This window comes from Cheilinus undulatus, linkage group 3 (assembly GCF_018320785.1).
Source record: "Cheilinus undulatus linkage group 3, ASM1832078v1, whole genome shotgun sequence".
Lineage (NCBI taxonomy): Eukaryota > Metazoa > Chordata > Actinopteri > Labriformes > Labridae > Cheilinus > Cheilinus undulatus.
In genome coordinates, this window is record NC_054867.1 from 28,002,873 (window position 1) to 28,020,272 (window position 17,400).

General features: G+C 39.0%; 1 protein-coding gene across 2 annotated transcripts in view; it reads left to right on the forward strand.

The window, feature by feature from the left end:
- Positions 1-17,400, forward strand: part of LOC121507171 (zinc finger protein 385A-like) — a 56,257-nt gene that overhangs the window by 29,713 nt on the left and 9,144 nt on the right. For both annotated transcript variants that reach the window (XM_041783365.1, XM_041783366.1), the window contains exons 2-3: positions 6,064-6,209; positions 8,612-8,722. In XM_041783365.1, coding sequence (XP_041639299.1) covers positions 6,064-6,209; positions 8,612-8,722 — 257 coding nt within the window. The remainder of the gene's footprint in view (positions 1-6,063; positions 6,210-8,611; positions 8,723-17,400) is intronic.

Consider the following 17,400-nt stretch of genomic DNA (forward strand, 5'->3'; position numbering starts at 1 on the left):
CTCTCCCTGCATGGCTGCTGTCGAAGAGACGTGGCGTTCACTTATCTGATGTCATTGTAAATCACTCAGGAGGAGGGTAGGTCAGAGGATGCCGCTGCTACTGCATTCAGCTGCTGTGGAAGGGTGCAGAATATCACCCCAACCACTGAATACATCAATCTACTGTGAGAGAATTTAGATTTATATGAAACAGAGGACTTGCTTTGACCTTTAAACTGTAATGTGGCGTAAAATGAGCTGCGGATTTACCAGGAGTGAGTCGGGAATATGCTTCACTGACCAAAGAGGAATTGCAATGATGATACCTCTGAGCCAATCCATAAAGCTTAACTGTTATTGTCCCTCTGCGTGTTTTGTTAACCAAATGTTTAATTACCTCTAAGACATTTTCCACGATGTATTTCAGTTTCGACACAGTAACTAGGAGGAAAAAAGAAGCCTTGTCATGTTCTGTATTTTTCTGCATCAAATCCCAAAAGCAGGATTAATGAACTACTTACAAGTATCACTGTAGCTTTATAAACCCAATTCCCTTGTGTCACTGAGCACCACTGACACCCCTCACTACTGAAGAGAACATTAGTTTTGCACTAAAATCTGATTTTTGAGTACAGACTTGAGATGCAGGATCTCAAAATAGTTTGTGTAATACCTGTCTGAAGCACCCAGTTATGTTATTTTTAAAGCAGCTAGAAGTAACCATATTTGCTGCTTAAGAGGGCGGAGTATGAGCACGGCAGTCTTAATGCTGTTGTTCTTTGTTTATGGAAGAAACAGACCAGAGAAGTTGAATTAGCAGACTGCCGGAGCTCAAAGAAATTGTGGATTGAAACGACCTTGACTTTTTGTCTTGGCAGATACAAACCTGATGACAAAAAAATGCACTAGTCTTGTCATAACTGCCGTACTATCATCTTTTCTGCTGGGAAAAAGCACCTATTCAATTAATCCAATAACCAAGAAACACTGAACAATACAAGCCTGGGGCAGTGAGTCGAGTCCACAGACTGTACATTAAAATGGACGTAGTAACAGTAGTCCGGGGATAAAAACAAAATATTCAGAGCCCCTCTTGATTGGTTTCAGTGAAGGTCACAAACCCTTAGCCTTGCAAAGCAGATGGATACACCTGTTTCCATGTTTCTCACTGGTGACTCCATCTTGCAAAGCTCTCATCTGAACTGTTTGGGTCCGGTTAGAAAGTGACAGGACCAATCAGCGACCAGGGGCAGTACTTTCGGGTGCGGCAAGCGGCAACAAGAGGCTGGTGCAATTATGGCGGGAAGACATTGGATCCTGCTAAAGCGCCTGTTTTATCAGAACCTGACGACATTTCTTCGTTAAATGAAGAAAAATGAACAGCAGTGAGTTGTTTTCTTTTAAAAAATGACTAAAGTCATGTACTGACATTTCTACAGTCGCAATGGTTCGTGTTATGCAGTTCTGTATGGAGTTTACTCCTCGGTTCGGGCGCAGCTTGGTAGTGGCAACGTCACATGTTTTGTTGCTCTCATTGGCCTGTAAAGATGAGACTATGATGTGTTTCACACATCCATCTGGCATGTCCGGTTACAGAAGCCCAGAAGCCAGAATCATATCATACACAGTGAGCTTGTCCATCTTTGTTTTGACTTTATTTTATTACTCAGTAAAGGACTATTTTTAAAATGAAACGTAGTACAATACCTCCACCAGTACTTTAATAAAAGTAAAATGGCTGATTTCAAAATGTATTTAAAGAAGTAAAGATTGCAAAAAAGCAACTCAATTACATTAAGTTGAATAAATATAATTATTTCATTTCCACCTCTGGCATTTAGAACTAGTAAAATGCAACCAAAATACAATTCTGCTATTTCAGTTAATTAACTGATATGTTACCTGCCAGACACCTGCACTTAAAGGAATTATACCTCCATTATAATGCACAAATTAAAAAAACAACAAAACAAAACAAAACAAAACAAAACAAAACAAAAGTTTCAGAAGAGAAATAAGCTATGGTGATCGAAGCATGGTTAGTACCAGGATAAACATGCTCAAGTCTCTTGTATATTTGACCATATGACTGCATGCTTAAAGCCAGCCTCAAGTGGCGGCTTGTGGAACTGCAGCTTTTTACTCTTCTGCTTTGGCTTTATTTCTTTGCCCCAGAATGAACTAGAAAAGCACTCGGAGAGCGCAGACCTCCGCCATTAGCCCAATCTCCCAATAGCGAAGAATCCCTTAAGAAATTCCTGGATCCAGACGGCGATCCGGATCACTCCCAAAATCTAATCAGTTCTTCCTTATGCCATTTCTGACATTTCCTGAAAATGTCATCAAAATCTATCCATAATTTTTTGAGTTATGTCGTTAACAAACAAACTAACTAACAAACAAACCCTCCTGATCACATAACCTCCTTGGGGGAGGAAATAATTTCCTACATCAACCTGCAGATCTATACTTACATCCCCACAAAGGAGAAAAGGAAAAAGGAGCAAAGGAGAATCTAAACTTTGTGGCTTAGCAAACTAGATATGTTGGAATAAGGTGAACATGTGAAAACACTGAGATCTATTCGACTGAATTTTGGATAGAGACAGGAAGTTGTTGACCTCTTTCCTGGCTTGGTTTTATTTGAATAGGGGGAAAGCATTTTTGTTTTTTGTTTTTTTTTTTTTTATTTTATTGAATTGTATTTCTTGTGAGCTCATTCATCGACACATCCACCCATCCTAGATCAGATTTTACTGCCTCATTTTTCATTATTTTAAAGCTTAAGTTTAAAACTTAGAGATGTTTTTCATGACTGAAATTTGGTCTGGTGGTTCAAAACACAGTTGCCTGACATACAACAAACCTAAGATACAGGTTTTTTAATCACTACAGAGGCTTAAATAGTAAAAAAAACAACAAAAAACCTATCTATCCACTGTCCTCATCTATCTAATAAAGGCACAAAAATGCCTATAAATAAATCTTTTAAAAAAATGGCTAAAATTAGTCTGCAACAGCATTTAGCCCTGTTTAGTAAGGTATTTTTCAACCATGGTGTACAGCTGCTGAAAGTAAATTATGTAAACATGTTCAACCTTTTTAATGATTTGCATCTAAAGGAACAAAAAATCTTTGAGATACATATATCAGAAAAAAAGGTGAATTTCCCTGTGTTTTTAGACTCATGTTAGGAAACAGTCCATTTATATGTTGTATTCAATCCTTTATCTTCATTTGAGGTTGACTTTTTCAACCAAAGCTATTCTCTCTCTTGCCATTGTTGACACATTTTCTTTCTCAGTGTGGTGTGTGAGTGTTCACTCATTTTATCATGTCCATATGTGGGTGTAAACTAAGTCGCTATGACTGTTTCTTTTCACCACACAAACCTTGCTGTGGTTGCTCTGGAGAGGTGATAATGGCAGTCATGTGAGCAGTGGCATTCACAGCATGTCTGAAAGATGTTTAAAGCGTGACCTGCACTTTTATATTGTATTCCCTCATACTTCCCTCCCTTCACATGCAGCGTATGCAAAATTGGCCAGGCAAAAAATGACAATAGCTACAGCTGAGCGTCAGCTGTCACAGTCTCACAAGGACTAAAGTAGCCTGAAGAGGAATGTTAGAAGGAGAGGCTCTTCCCTCCATCTATTTCTAATCCTGACAGCACATTCTTTATGTCTCCCCTGCAGTCAGTGAAAGCAGCATTCTCTGGTGTCACCAAAATAGCTTTTTTCTCCCAGTCATTTTACAAGTGGACAGTTTTCTTTTCAAATGTAGCAAAATTGGTAAGTAGTCATCACAAAGCAGCAGCAATAAAGGATGATGATTGCATATAATCTCAGGAGAAAAGATTATACAAATTCTCTCTGCGTAGCTAGATAGGGCCTGAAGCAGCCTGCTGGTATATGCCACAGAAAAGAATAAGTACGGGAAAGAGAAGTGGAAAGGAAGAGCACAGAACAGAAAGAGGATGAGAAGAAGCATGAACAAAACAGCGAGAAGGACTGGTACGAAGAGAAGTGCAGATGTGGGAGACAGAGGCAGGCAGACAGAATAAGGGACCATGAAATGGGGATAGAAAACTATGCTTGGAGAGAGAGAGACAGAGGGAGGAATGGAGAAATGGAGAAAAGGCGGATATCTGCAGCACCCCAGCTGCGAGGCTTAAGGAGCTTAGCCCTCCTGCCCATCACAGAAGACTCCTCAAGTGCAGGCATTCACTATTGCTGAGCTACGACTGAGAGAAAAGTGAGCAAGGAAAATGAAGAGAAAGAGAGGTGTGCGTGTACCAGGCTCAGTATAAATGTGGGAGAAGATGAAGGTTTAGATTTGGAAGAAGAACTGAATTTATTTACTTAGTGACCTGATGCATATAGAACAGACTTGTTCTTGTATGGTGCTAAGTATTGCACAAGAAGCTTTATTTTAGGGAATACTTTGAGAATATTGATTTTGTTTGGTTAAAAGGTAGCAAGCCAATCAATTTGTTTGTATTGTTCTCATAATGTGAAAAGTCCACATCTTATTGATGGCACATTATACGGGACTAAATAACAGAGAGAATGTTAGTGGAAAGTCAACTAGAATTATTTTTTGTTGTAAAAGTCTAGTAGCAGTAGTATATAGGGAAGTATATAAAAGACAGCTAAAGTTTATGTGGGGTAATGCCCAGGGGAACGTAGACCGTCAGGTTTAGAGTGAATGCAACAAATACCAGAGTTTTTGTCCTATTTTTGACTGAGAGTCAAAAATGATCTTCTGAAAATTGCTTTTAAAACTTATAGTAACTCTATGCTTCTAGTGAAATCATAACGGTATCATAACTAACTGACAAAAACACCTACTTAAATCCAAATTATGAACCAAACTTATAATTCGAAATATCTTTAATGTAATACAGCAACTTTCAAATACACTATCACCTAAAATATTATTTAGCACTGACTTTCTGAAAAGAGCAAAATTAAACTCCCTTTGGGTTTATTTTTCTCAGCTCTGTGTTCACACTGATGGGATGGTACTTCCATCAACTTCGTCATGTTTTACTCCAAGGCTCTCACATTTTTCATAAGCCCTTTTTACATAATGGTAACTCAGAAAATTCCCAGGCTTGCTTATTCACAGTTGTCCCTCAGCAGGAAGTGTCCCTGTCATGTGAGGGATGGTGGGGGTGGGGGGTTAGCAAGGTAGCAGGGAAAATTCAGTGAAATGTCTAGGCAAAAACACCCCGAGCTATTCACATTCTTCTCACATTCTCTGAATGTTGTGCAGGTTTCCTTTTACCAAGTATTTTGGTGCAAAATCCAAACTAAACAGTGACTGTTGCACTATGCTGACAATGTGTTTGATGCTCCTTAATGCACCTGCCTTCACTCTGATATCAGCATATAATTTGAACACATTATCCCTCTTCAGCATTTAATTCAGTTTTCAGAGGCTTTAGAGAATTTCTAATGCTTTTAAAAGAAGAATGCTGGTTAGTTAAGCCAGCGAGCGATTGACAATCGGCTTTGAGTACAAATTACCCCACCCATAGCTTCTGCCTCGTTCTCCTCATATCAAGCCGATTGGTCCAAAGAGAATGCTGTTTGACACAAATGGTGTGGATTGGAGTTTTTAAAGATGGATTTGCCTAATGATAGAGATGGAGACTAGCAAATTCACCAGCTTTGCAAGGTTAAGCAAGAACCGGGAAGGCCATTATTCTTTGTATTGTAATGATAAATGCCTTAGTGAGGTTTTACTTACAATAATTGTATTTTTCATGTGCTAAAAATTAACCGCATTTCTCCCTCATTATGTGAAAGTTGTAGAATAAACCAAAATGTTGGTTAATTATTTAGTGTTGATTTTGTTGAACAGTCTTCAATTCAAAACAAGAAGTAAACAGCGGAGATGGGTGGAAATGGTCTGGTCTCTATTCTTTGTATTTTATGTTCTTGCTGGCAGCAGAATTTAAATACTGTGTGTTTAAATTCCTGGTATTGCTAAAAACTTGAATCAAATAGATGTTAATGTTATCTCTAACATGACTTCCTCCTCATCTATAATGTCCCTGTTTATGTGTCTCTTTCGCAGGAAGTGTAAACCGACCCGGGCCGGTCCCTGCCTTCCTCAGGAGCCCGCCTGTCATCCCACCCCCACTTGACATGAAGCCCTTCCTCCAGTTCCCCCTGGAGTCACCTCACCCAGCCAGTATTGGTCTCTTCCCTAATTTTAACACAGTGAGTGCCCACAGACATACCTGCACATGAACGTGAATGTAGTAATGTAGGGTGTCTTGGGTTTCTCACAACAGCAGACGGAGCTGGGTTTTAGCTGTGGTGCTGGAGCGTCAACGTCCTGTAGACAAGTGATAAAGTACTGAGGGCTTATACCGTATAATCCAAAATGATAAGGTGACAGCTGTTTACTTTTCATTCAGCACAGTGAGTTTCAGCATAATTGAGAAAATGCCCCGTAGAGTGTTTTACTGCAATAAAATGACTAACAGTTAATCAATGGTATAAGAGGCACAGGCTGCGTTCTCTACAGTCAGCATTTTCTGCGGCTCCTTCTCATTTCCAGATTGGGTTTCATGTGAAGGTCAGTCTGGTGACAAGCAGGGATTCACGTGCATTGCACACATACACATTAAATCGCCAAGCCCATTGTCATGCACTTAGACAAAATGACCTGTCCGTAGGTTAATCATTCATCCTGCTTCGGTGCGGACATTGAGTGTGACCACCGACGCCAGGACACCACAATTCAAATCTCCCCATCTGCACATTAAATCTAAACAAGTACAACAAAGCTGTCATCCAGTGATAGAAAGCTGTGGCTCACTGAGAGTGGGCCGGCCAGCCTGCACTGAGAGGAAGAGAACACCTGGTTATTGTGTTTAGGCCGTTATGTTCCTGTCGGGGTTAAAACCTTTTTGTGGAGTTGTGTGAGTTATCCAGAGAACTTAAATCAGGTATGACTCACCAGGATTACAGTTTCAGTCTATTAGGATTCTCAGAAGTACACGGCAGTTCTCACCTTCCTGAACAAAGACCTGAGCTGCACGTTGAGTCCTGGTGTGTGCAGGGAGAGACAATGAGCCTGTCACCCTGAAGATTTGTACCAATCTAAAAGAGAGTAATTCTTCAGTCAGCCTAATATGTAGTTAGGAGGAGTGATTTTTCCATGGTATTAAAACATACAGAGATGGGTCAACATGGTGAACAAATTGAAATAAAGGAGGGTTTTGTTTTTATTTATCTTGTTGACACAAACCCACTGACACTTGAAGACAGATGTGAACATGCAAACTCAATAATTTAATGGTGTTTCAGGTGAAAACCACAAAAAAAAAGAGAGGTGAACCAGAGACCTGAGTCAGACAAAAACTGGAGAAGAAGCAGTCTATAAATATGTCTAACATTGCATTCAAACAGGGTTTTAGGTTTTCAGACCAATTATACCTTTTCCCCTGGTGCCTGGAGCTTGAGAGTGTAAACAGTCTTTCTTTCGGCAGCTTAGAATCACAGTCTAAGCTGGAGATGAGAGGCTGAGTATAAACCGCTATGTCCTTTTTTGCTGCTGAATGAGGGCAACACCCAGAGCTGTGGTTCTTGAACCCCGCCAGCAGGTCAGAGCTCACATGAGTCTGGTAGGGTAATCTAAATATGAGGTACAGAAAATTTCATAAGGGAACATCATGGTGTAAGCAGCATGAGGGGTATATTTAGTGTTGCTGAAGTCACTGAATTTCAGATGTTCAATTTACATTTTTTTCTCTTTATACATATGAAATAAGTTTATCCTTTTTATAACTCGTCTAGTAAGGCAAGCGGGCTCAAATTTCTCCACTGTTGTATTGACAGAACATTACCTCTATTAAAAACCTCTTCCTACTTTTTGTTCATTACATAAACCTTTTTCAGAAGAGGTATCATTCTCAGTCCCTTATTTAAATATTTACCCACTTGTCTGTAAACCCTGATATCTCAGTTATGTGTTGCCAGTTTTACTGTAATACAATTGTAATAGGTTTCTGTGTGATAATTACTCAGCTTCGCCATAATGGGTAATGTAAAATCGCGTTCCCTACAAGCAAAATAGGTCATTTTTTCTTGACACAAGCACCCACTGTTCTTACAGTAATCAGCTGAATGGTATCTATTAACATGATATCTCTCATCAAAATGCTCCACAGGAAACAGCTCTAATGTTTTAAGCATTACTTTGGCATGATGTACTGAAAAGCAGAGGTTTTGTAGTACACAAACAAAGTCGACATTTTTGGAGACAGGGAGTCTGTAATTAGGGCCTTCAACCCCAGCATGAATTAAAGTGTTTGAACGGCACCCAAGAACTCAGGCACAGACAGCAGCACCAGCTGCTGTAGAGAAAACACACCTCCTCCTGTCCACATCAATCAGCGTTCTCTCTTCAATTCACCCTTCTCCACTCTTTTTATCTCAGACCCCCCCCACCCTCCCTTACAACTTGCGTCACTCACCTACACTTTTTCCTCAACACTTTTCTCTCTCATCCACAATCACTGAGCTGCAGTCAGGAGAAAGGCAGACACACTGTCCTCTGAGCTCTCCCTGTGTTATGGAGTTACTGATATGACCTCTGGATTGTCTCTCCTCAGATGGACCCTGTCCAGAAGGCTGTGATGACGCACACATTTGGGCCACCTATAGTGAAGACAAAGCGTCCAATCATTTCCTGCAACGTCTGTCAAATACGATTCAACTCAGAGGTATGAAACCTTAAACAGATAAAAAGGATGGGATGCTTTTATGGGCAATTTTTGCTTAAACCACTCCCAGAAGAACATCATAGATTAGCAGCTGTTTTTTGGAACAACAGGCCAGTCCAGGACTAGATTTTCTATGCCAAAACATTGTGCATGGGCAAAGTGAGGGTGATACCTGGCATTTGGTTGTTTTTGCTGCTAAATTCTAGCTGTAACTGTTAGCATTTTTCCAAACAGTTTACCACTGACATCAGCAGCCAAGTCAGTCATGAACTAAAGACGAGTTTGGTTGGGCAACAGGTTATGTTAAACACAAACAAAAAACCCTTATTAACCACTAGAAGAGGTGTCAGGAAACAGTCAACCGATTCAGTTCGAATCACAGTTTTCCTTTGAAGAAAACTACAAAGTCACAGTGTAGATTGATTTTCATACTTTTTAGTACAAAATTTGAAATAAATCTCTTTTTTAACAAATAAGTGTTTTTCAATTTTATGGTTACTCTCTGGCTCAAAAAACTGCACATTTTTCAAATTCATTACCTTGAAAAAGTAAAACTAAGAGTGTATCTTTTAGAAGTATCTAGAAAATAGAAAAAAGGGCATTTTAAAAAATTTGAAGTAAAATACAAAATAAGGTAATTCCCTTTCATTTCTTCTTGATGGCAATGAGGCACTTTATTTTGGAATTTACATATTTTTCAGAGGAATATCAGCATATCTACATTCCCAGGCAGAAGCTGAGATCTCTCAACATACACAGTGTCTTCTGCAGTTAAATAAACCCTTTAACTTGGGACAGAAGTGGCTGGTATGGAGAAACACGCTTTTGCTAGAGGAGAAAGCAGTTTCTTTACACCACTGGAGTAGGCAGCTCCACTTCACCACGTATTGCTACATTGATAATTAGTTTGTTTAGGGTCAGTTTCTGTAGTTTCTGTTTGGAGTACAGTAGTGGCTGCTAAGCTCTTTTGGAAGAAAGATGCATCTCTCCTCACTCATCCCAGTAAACGATGGAGGCAGGGTTCACACAGACCGGCAGGTGGCCAAACTAAGTGTGTGGGCAAAGCACTTGATGTGCATGTGTATGTATGTGTTGAAAGAAAGGATGAGTTTGTGAAACAAAATTTGTTATTTCACACTCACTGGTTGTTAGATAAGCTGTAATCGTCAGAGGTCAGGCCGGCCATTGTTATTGAATGCTATCTGCATCTGAGTGTATGGACTTCTGACTGAAACATGGCAACACGTCCTCTGCCAAAAGGTTTTCATCTGCTCCTGCCATAGCTGGTGTGTTTACCTGCTGAGGTCAGATAAAGAGAGTTTTTGACATTGAATAAATGGAGTTAAATGCGGACAGCATCCCCTACTGTTTAAACAGAGAATCGCAACACAAAGTGTGCTGCATTGATTTAAATCCCCCTTTATTTGCATTGATTTTTAGCCAATTCAGGATATATCCTTACATCCCTAACTACCAGCACATTAACTTTTTCCTTCACTTTATGACAGCTGATCCTTAATACAGCTATACCAGCTTTAGTTTTTGAGTAAATGACAAGATAATGAAAACTTACAAGATTTGACAAGAAATTACAAGATGCTTCTTTGCTGGGACATTTTCATACCCTTAAAAATTATTCAATTTTCCAGTAAAAAAAAAAAAAAATAAATAAAATAAAATAAAATAAAAAAAAAAAAAAAATATATATATATATATATATATATATATACCTACCTACTAGGGGCAATAAATCAATTTTATTGATAAATCAAACTGAGATTTTAAAAATTGAAAATCCAGATTTTCTCTTGATCTTCACTGCATTAATACCAAAAGCAAAAGCTTTGGTCAGAAGCTTAATTTTCTTTTGAGTTTTGGTGATTCCTGTAAAAAAAAATTAAAAAAAAGGCACGTTTTATTTACATACTGCTCATTTATATCTGTTTCATACCAGAAAAGAATTCTGCTGACGGTTTCAAATCAATCACATCATTGGCTCTACAGAAGTAGGCTAATCATTGTTCTTCTCATGGTCCTGTTTGCTTTTAGAACACACCAGGACTCATTTGCAGACGCTTAATAAATTTGTGAAAAACAAACATTTCACTTTTAACAAGTTTGAAGCTTACACTTTAATGTAACTGATAAAACAAAAGCAAAACATATTTTGTGCCATTTCATAATATTTTGTGTTTCTGAGGCAAAGAAAATAAATTAAAATTGTAAATAAAATTCCTCCAGCTCTATTAGCTACATAGCTATACAGCTACACTGATGTTTCTCAGTAGATGTGCACATCAAAAATACACCCATACTGTAGAAAAACAACAGAACTGAAGGTAAGCTTCTGAAATATGTGACTTTCAAAAATATGTGACTTCCAGAGAAAATGTCCACACTCCTGAAGTCATGACCTAAACACTAGACTGGCTGGTCTGCTGGTGACTGAGTGTACATCTGAGCAGGTGAGATCTTGGTTCACAGTTTCTCAGCTCCATTTTTAGCCCATCTAGGATGGGGAGTGGGGGGAGTCCTGCTTGCATATGTTATTCAGCTAGAGTACAGTATTATTTCTTATGTTCTTCCACACTCTAGTATCAAAGTTTTTAGGGAATATTGTGCCAAAACTCAAACAGAGAAACAGCAATAACTTTTCAGTCTACAGATATTTGGTTAACTTAAACTGTGCGTGGATCTTGAAAAACATATGAAAGGTACTGAGAGAGATGCTCTGAGTTTAACAAGAAGTCAGCTTATGAGGTTTTTAGGGAGAAGTGAGGGACATCTAGGGGTCAAACAGCTAAAGTGAGCTTGTCCTCAAAGCCAACTTAGCACATTTCAAGCATTTCACTCTTGACAGACGGCACTTCCAGAAGCTGAGGCCAAGGGACTGAAATAAAAGAGGCCAGAAGTGGTGAAACTCTAGAAGAATATTTGAGCACCCGCATTAAAGAGGCAGTAGTGTAAAGTACAGCAGAAAAGTAAATAACTCATAATGTGGACATTCAAACCCAGCTCCTGTTGACATGATTAATGTGTTACAGGTCTAGTGCTCGGTTTTTTACAGTGTGTGTTGGTAAGCATGTGTGTGGCTGAACATTTTTATGGCCTCAGACTATGTTTAGATAGCTCTATGACTGGTAGACCACCAAATGGTTTTTCATACGTTATGATCAACCTGTGACTGTACTTTGTTTGCCAGAAGACAGATATCCTACGCTGAATTTGCCACTCAACTGAGCATCTTGTTTCAGTTGAAATGATGTGTATTGATCAATACTGAACAGGAAGACTTCTGATGTGGATGACCTAAACTGTTACCTCTAACATGAGTAGAAATCAAACAAAAGTCTGACATTCAAGTGGAGCTAAAAATATCAATGCATTCCTGTGATCAAGTGCTAAATACTTGCACTATAAATGCAGTCATGTGTAAAGGACACAGGCCGTCATCTGAAACTCATGTAACACTGCCCTGTTCTCTCTGTGAGGGGTGGCTTAATTATATCTCCCTCGCTCAGACCTGCATGTTCTCACATGGTCTACACTGACTGGGGGGGCTTCCTTTTTTACACCAAAAAGAACCACATTTACAATCTTAAAATTATATGTACATGTCTGAAAATGCCTGTTTGTACAAAAACTGTGTTTAGCTAGTGGCAAGACTGAGTTATGCATTTAGCACTCAGATACAGAACCAGCTGTCTGTGCTGCCTTTAGTTTTACTACTGATCAGTGCTGTATGTCTGCTCTGCTGAAGCTATAGTTACCTGATCTACTAGGAGCTTTAAGCACAGTGGACATTGTTTAATAATGAAGGAATACTCTGCTTACAGGACATTTCTTGGCCTACTTTAGATGTCTGGGCTGCAATGCAGTTCTAAAGAAGACAAACAATCATTATTTTTCATTACAGTTGGACTGATGTATCGCTCCACTTATGAGGCTAATACTGACCCGTCACAATACATTGGTGATGGCTGGTGCATTATTCTCAGGGGGGAGCCCAATTTCTCACAGATTTGTGTATGTCTTGTCACCTTGTTAGGAGATTATCTAACCCACCTTTCACAGAATTAGGAAATGAGGTAATCTAAAGAAGCTACCTCAATCTTCTAACAGTGCTAAGTATAGATAGGAGGGGTGTAACAGTATTAGTATTCGTCCCATACGTCACCGTACAGCCGTCACGGTTCGGTGCACGCAGTAATAGACGAATACCTCAGACTGAGTATTCAAAAGAGAGTCGACTTCTTACTTCAATCCAGGTGATGGCAATGAGGCTAAAATCTGCCAGCTACCATCATTACAGAAGAAGGAGCAGTTACAAAAAAATGAAGAGGAGTGATGGCGCATGTGGAGTTAGAATAGCAATGGTGCTCTGGCTCTGTGAATCATGTTAACTTTACCTTCAGCCTCGGAGGAGTGAGAGAGGGACTCTGCAGCTGTGTCACAGGTGAAGTTATCCTCAGATTTCACGCGGCTTTAACCTCTTTGTCCTCCAGGATGGGATGTGAAAAGTTCTTCCAAACTTTGTAGTAGGTCCCATTGGTTAAAAAAGTAGTCCAGTGCTGAAGTCCGCGTTGAAATCGGCCAAAAAAAAAAAAAAAAAAAAAAAGATGCTAAGTTCCATACTTAAAAAGCTAACTTGCGGTTGTATGATGATGCGTTCAAGTTAGCTGTGAAATTTTAGTTTTCAGAGAATGGGTATAAATATGTCAATATATCAATGAAAATTACCTAGTTATTAAAAAATGTATTTATTTATTAATATTTTTAATCATTGACGAACTTTTGGAGGGAGGTTGCAGCATTATTTTTTATTTAAATGTAATTTATTCAGCCTATTTATTTTAATACAGTTTAATTAAAGAATTAAAATTAAATGGTATTCATCCAGTTCAATCACCGTACCGAAAACGTACCGAACCTCATCTCTTAAGTGAGGACATGCTACGTTAATTTCCTAACTTCTCAGAAGTCTTCAACCCTTGAGTAAAATCACTGGTCAAAAGTCTGTGGCCTGTAGGCAGACTGAATTACGCCCAAATGAACAACAAATCAATTGGCAATACCCTTATGCCTGTCACTTTTTCTATACACTGCAGAAATGCATTGAACAGGACCACTGTATAAAAAAGCCCGTTATGAGTTTTGTTTCTGTTTTTTAAGGCTCTTCCATTTTGTTGCTATTAGAATTGAATTAGAGAGTCATTCTAATGACCACTTAATAGTCCTGGAGTTGCTCTGATGACCTCTCAACAATCACAGATTTACTCTGATGACTAATCAACAGTCACAGATTTACTCTGATGACTAATCAACAATCACAGATTTACTCTGATGACTAATCAACAGTCACAGATTTACTCTGATGACTAATCAACAGTCACAGATTTACTCTGATGACTAATCAACAATCACAGAGGTTCTCTGATGACTAATCAACAGTCACAGATTTACTCTGATGACTAATCAACAGTCACAGATTTACTCTGATGACTAATCAACAATCACAGAGGTTCTCTGATGACTAATCAACAGTCACAGATTTACTCTGATGACTAATCAACAGTCACAGATTTACTCTGATGACTAATCAACAGTCACAGAGTCACTCTTTCTAGATGAAATCTTTGTCTCCTTGCACTTCAGCCTCGGCTTTCAACTTTTTACTGTAACTGTACAGCGTGGTTCTGGTTTGCTTTTGTATATAAACATACATACTGTATTTATGTTTGGAAAACTTCTCTTTTAATTTTTAACAAACAAACAAACACACTCTTAAATGATTATAAACAAACATGCACATATTACACAGCAGTCTTTTTTCATATTTGTAATTAAAAGGGCACTATGGCTATTTTTAGCCAGGGATACCTTATCATCGCCAATTCTTAGTTGCTACTCCAGGCTCTATTGAAATTTAAAACAGTATGCTGTGAGTAAATGGAAGGAAGTTTTTTCATTGCTTTTGTTAAGGAAAAGGAAGGCTTAGCCGTATTAGCCCCCTCATATCAGCTATGCCTGTTTGGCAGTTACTTTTTCCAATATGCTACACATTTAAAAATGCTTTATTTCCCAGGGACATTTCATGCAGAAAACAAAGCTTTTAGTGTCTAAATGATGGCATGATGAACATCATAGATTCCTCTTTTCACACTATCCACAATACTTTCAGCTCTGTTAACACAGCAAAGGTTGAATCACAGTGATCTGTTCTATAATTTAATATCAATGCAACAGAAAGGATGTGTATTCTCTCATATAGTTTTTCCCGTAAGAAAGCTTCATTTTTCTTATGCTTGTATATCAGTGCAAAATTGGTGCACAAACATGTGGATAAGGTCTATTTTCATTCTACCACAAAACAAACTGTCAGTTATCATAATGTATTTCACACATTCCTTTCCAAAAAAGCTTTTTTAAGTGCACCATAGTATCTCGATAACATCTACATTTTCTTTCCAGTTTATGTTAAAGAGAGAACACTGTGTAATTAAAGTTCCTGAGTATGTAAACAAATAAACATTGATTGATAATGGACATTCAGGGACGTCCTTTCTCAGTACTTCTAAACTGTAGCCACACATGTTGTAATTGTAACATTTCATTTCAGGCCACAGAGGACAACTTAGCCTGCCACTGTTTAGCTGGGCTTTGCTGCAAGGCTGACGTCACACCATGCTGCATTAGCCATCGTCACCACTGCAGCAGCAGCACCATACTGGACATGTCTCTCTGTCTTTTACTCTCCTTGTTCTTCACATCAAGTCTTGGTTCATTCATAACTCTTATCTGCTCAGTGCATCAGTTTGCTCCCAGATTTTCTTGTTAATTTTCTTGTTTTTTTGCATGCTTCTCCCTCAGTGGGGTGTACTGAATCATCTGTCCCTGTCTCCTTCTCTCCACCTCTCCAGCTCCTTCCCACCCCCTCTTCCTGCCACTGCTGCCAGTACCCCCATACAGTAGATTTGGCTGCTAGACCCGCTCTCTCTGCTTTCTGTGCCTTTGTCGCTTTATAGATAAAACATCAAAGCACATCCTGCTTAGAGAGAAAAAGGATTTCAGGGACATTCACTTGCTCTCATTTTCTCCCTCTTTAATCCCATCTCTGCTTCTTCATTCATCTTAATCCCCCTTTCCATAGGCTCCCTTGTCTCCCCACTCAGTCCATTTCACTTTCTGTTCAGAACATCATTTATATTTTATCATTATTCACTTCTAAACTCCAAAATCTGAATTCTTTTACGTTTTATTGTCTATTGCATCATGTCTGCACCCCAAAATTCTTTTTTTTAGCTTATTTCACTAACTTTATCGATGTCTGAAGATGTCAACTGAAGGTCATGAGAAGTTAAAGTAGAGGAGCTCAAGTAAAAAGCAAACAATTTAGAGTGACAGTGTGGAGTTCAAGGAGAAAAGTGGTCATTTAGTACATCTGCCTTCTAGGCCTTCCTCTCTTGTCTGATTGCAGGGCTTTGATAGCAGCAGTCAAAGGAGTTGGGTTACAGTAGCAGGGCTATATCTGCTTTTCTGTCATCGCCAATCAGGATGAGAGCTATATGGGTAACTATCACTGGCAGCTAAAACCTCAGGCTTACAGAGGCATCCAGAACACGTCCCAGTGGTCCACTTGCCTCAATAAAGCATCCCACGATGCAGATCTAAGACATGTACCTGTCACATGCGCTACGCAGGTCCCTCAGCCTTACTATTGACACAACGAAACTCCTCTAATCCCAGCAGGCTTCTGCTTGTGCACAGACATGCACTGACAGTCACACACGCAATCTTGTATTACTCTATTAAAGAGAAGCTTAGAGGAACTATATTTGTGCCCTTACACATCACTCATTGCTTTGATTTTATCTGATGAGGGTGTCTGGGTTTGAAGGATGACCTTGGTTTTGTAGCTCAGTGTCTCTAAAAGTTATCTCCATATTCAGCGTTTCTGCCTTTCACAGTTTGCCTCCAATCTCTTGGGTGACATTTAGTGAGGAAAGAGCAGAGCTGATCACAGGATTCATACAAGCACTAGGCCTGGGATGCCATGCCTTTGTCTTGATTTAATTCTATCAAGATTCTAGGGTGGAGATAGGATTTATACTGCGATTCCATAATCAATCAATCAATCAATCAATCAATCAATCTTTTTTGTATATTACCAATTCATAACTAAAGTTATCTTAAGAGACATTACAAAGAGGGCAGGTCTCTTTGATGTGTATTTATAAAGCTCCAATGCAAATATCTATGAGCTCAAGCAACATTACAGCGGCAAGGAAAACCTTCCCTTTAAAGCTTTAGCAGACCAAGCTCATGTTGGCAGCCATCTGCCAAAGCCATGCTGGGGTTGGAAAGGGGTGTAGGGTGAAAAGAAGGAAGAGAGAGGGGTGGGGGAGCAGAAAGAGGGAGAAGAGAAACAAGAATACAACAAAAGGAAGATAAATGTACAGCTGTCATGGCCATACATGTATCTTCCATTGTGAGATATGGCTATAACATCAATAATGAGGGTAGCAATATATGAAGAATTAGAAATAACAACCATGACTGACAGAAAACACAACACTATAATATTAGCATTAGCAGCTAGCATGTTAATGAAATGGAGAGGACTATTAATGACATTAATGATTGCAGGACTGTAAGTGTCATGTTTGGATCGTAACAAT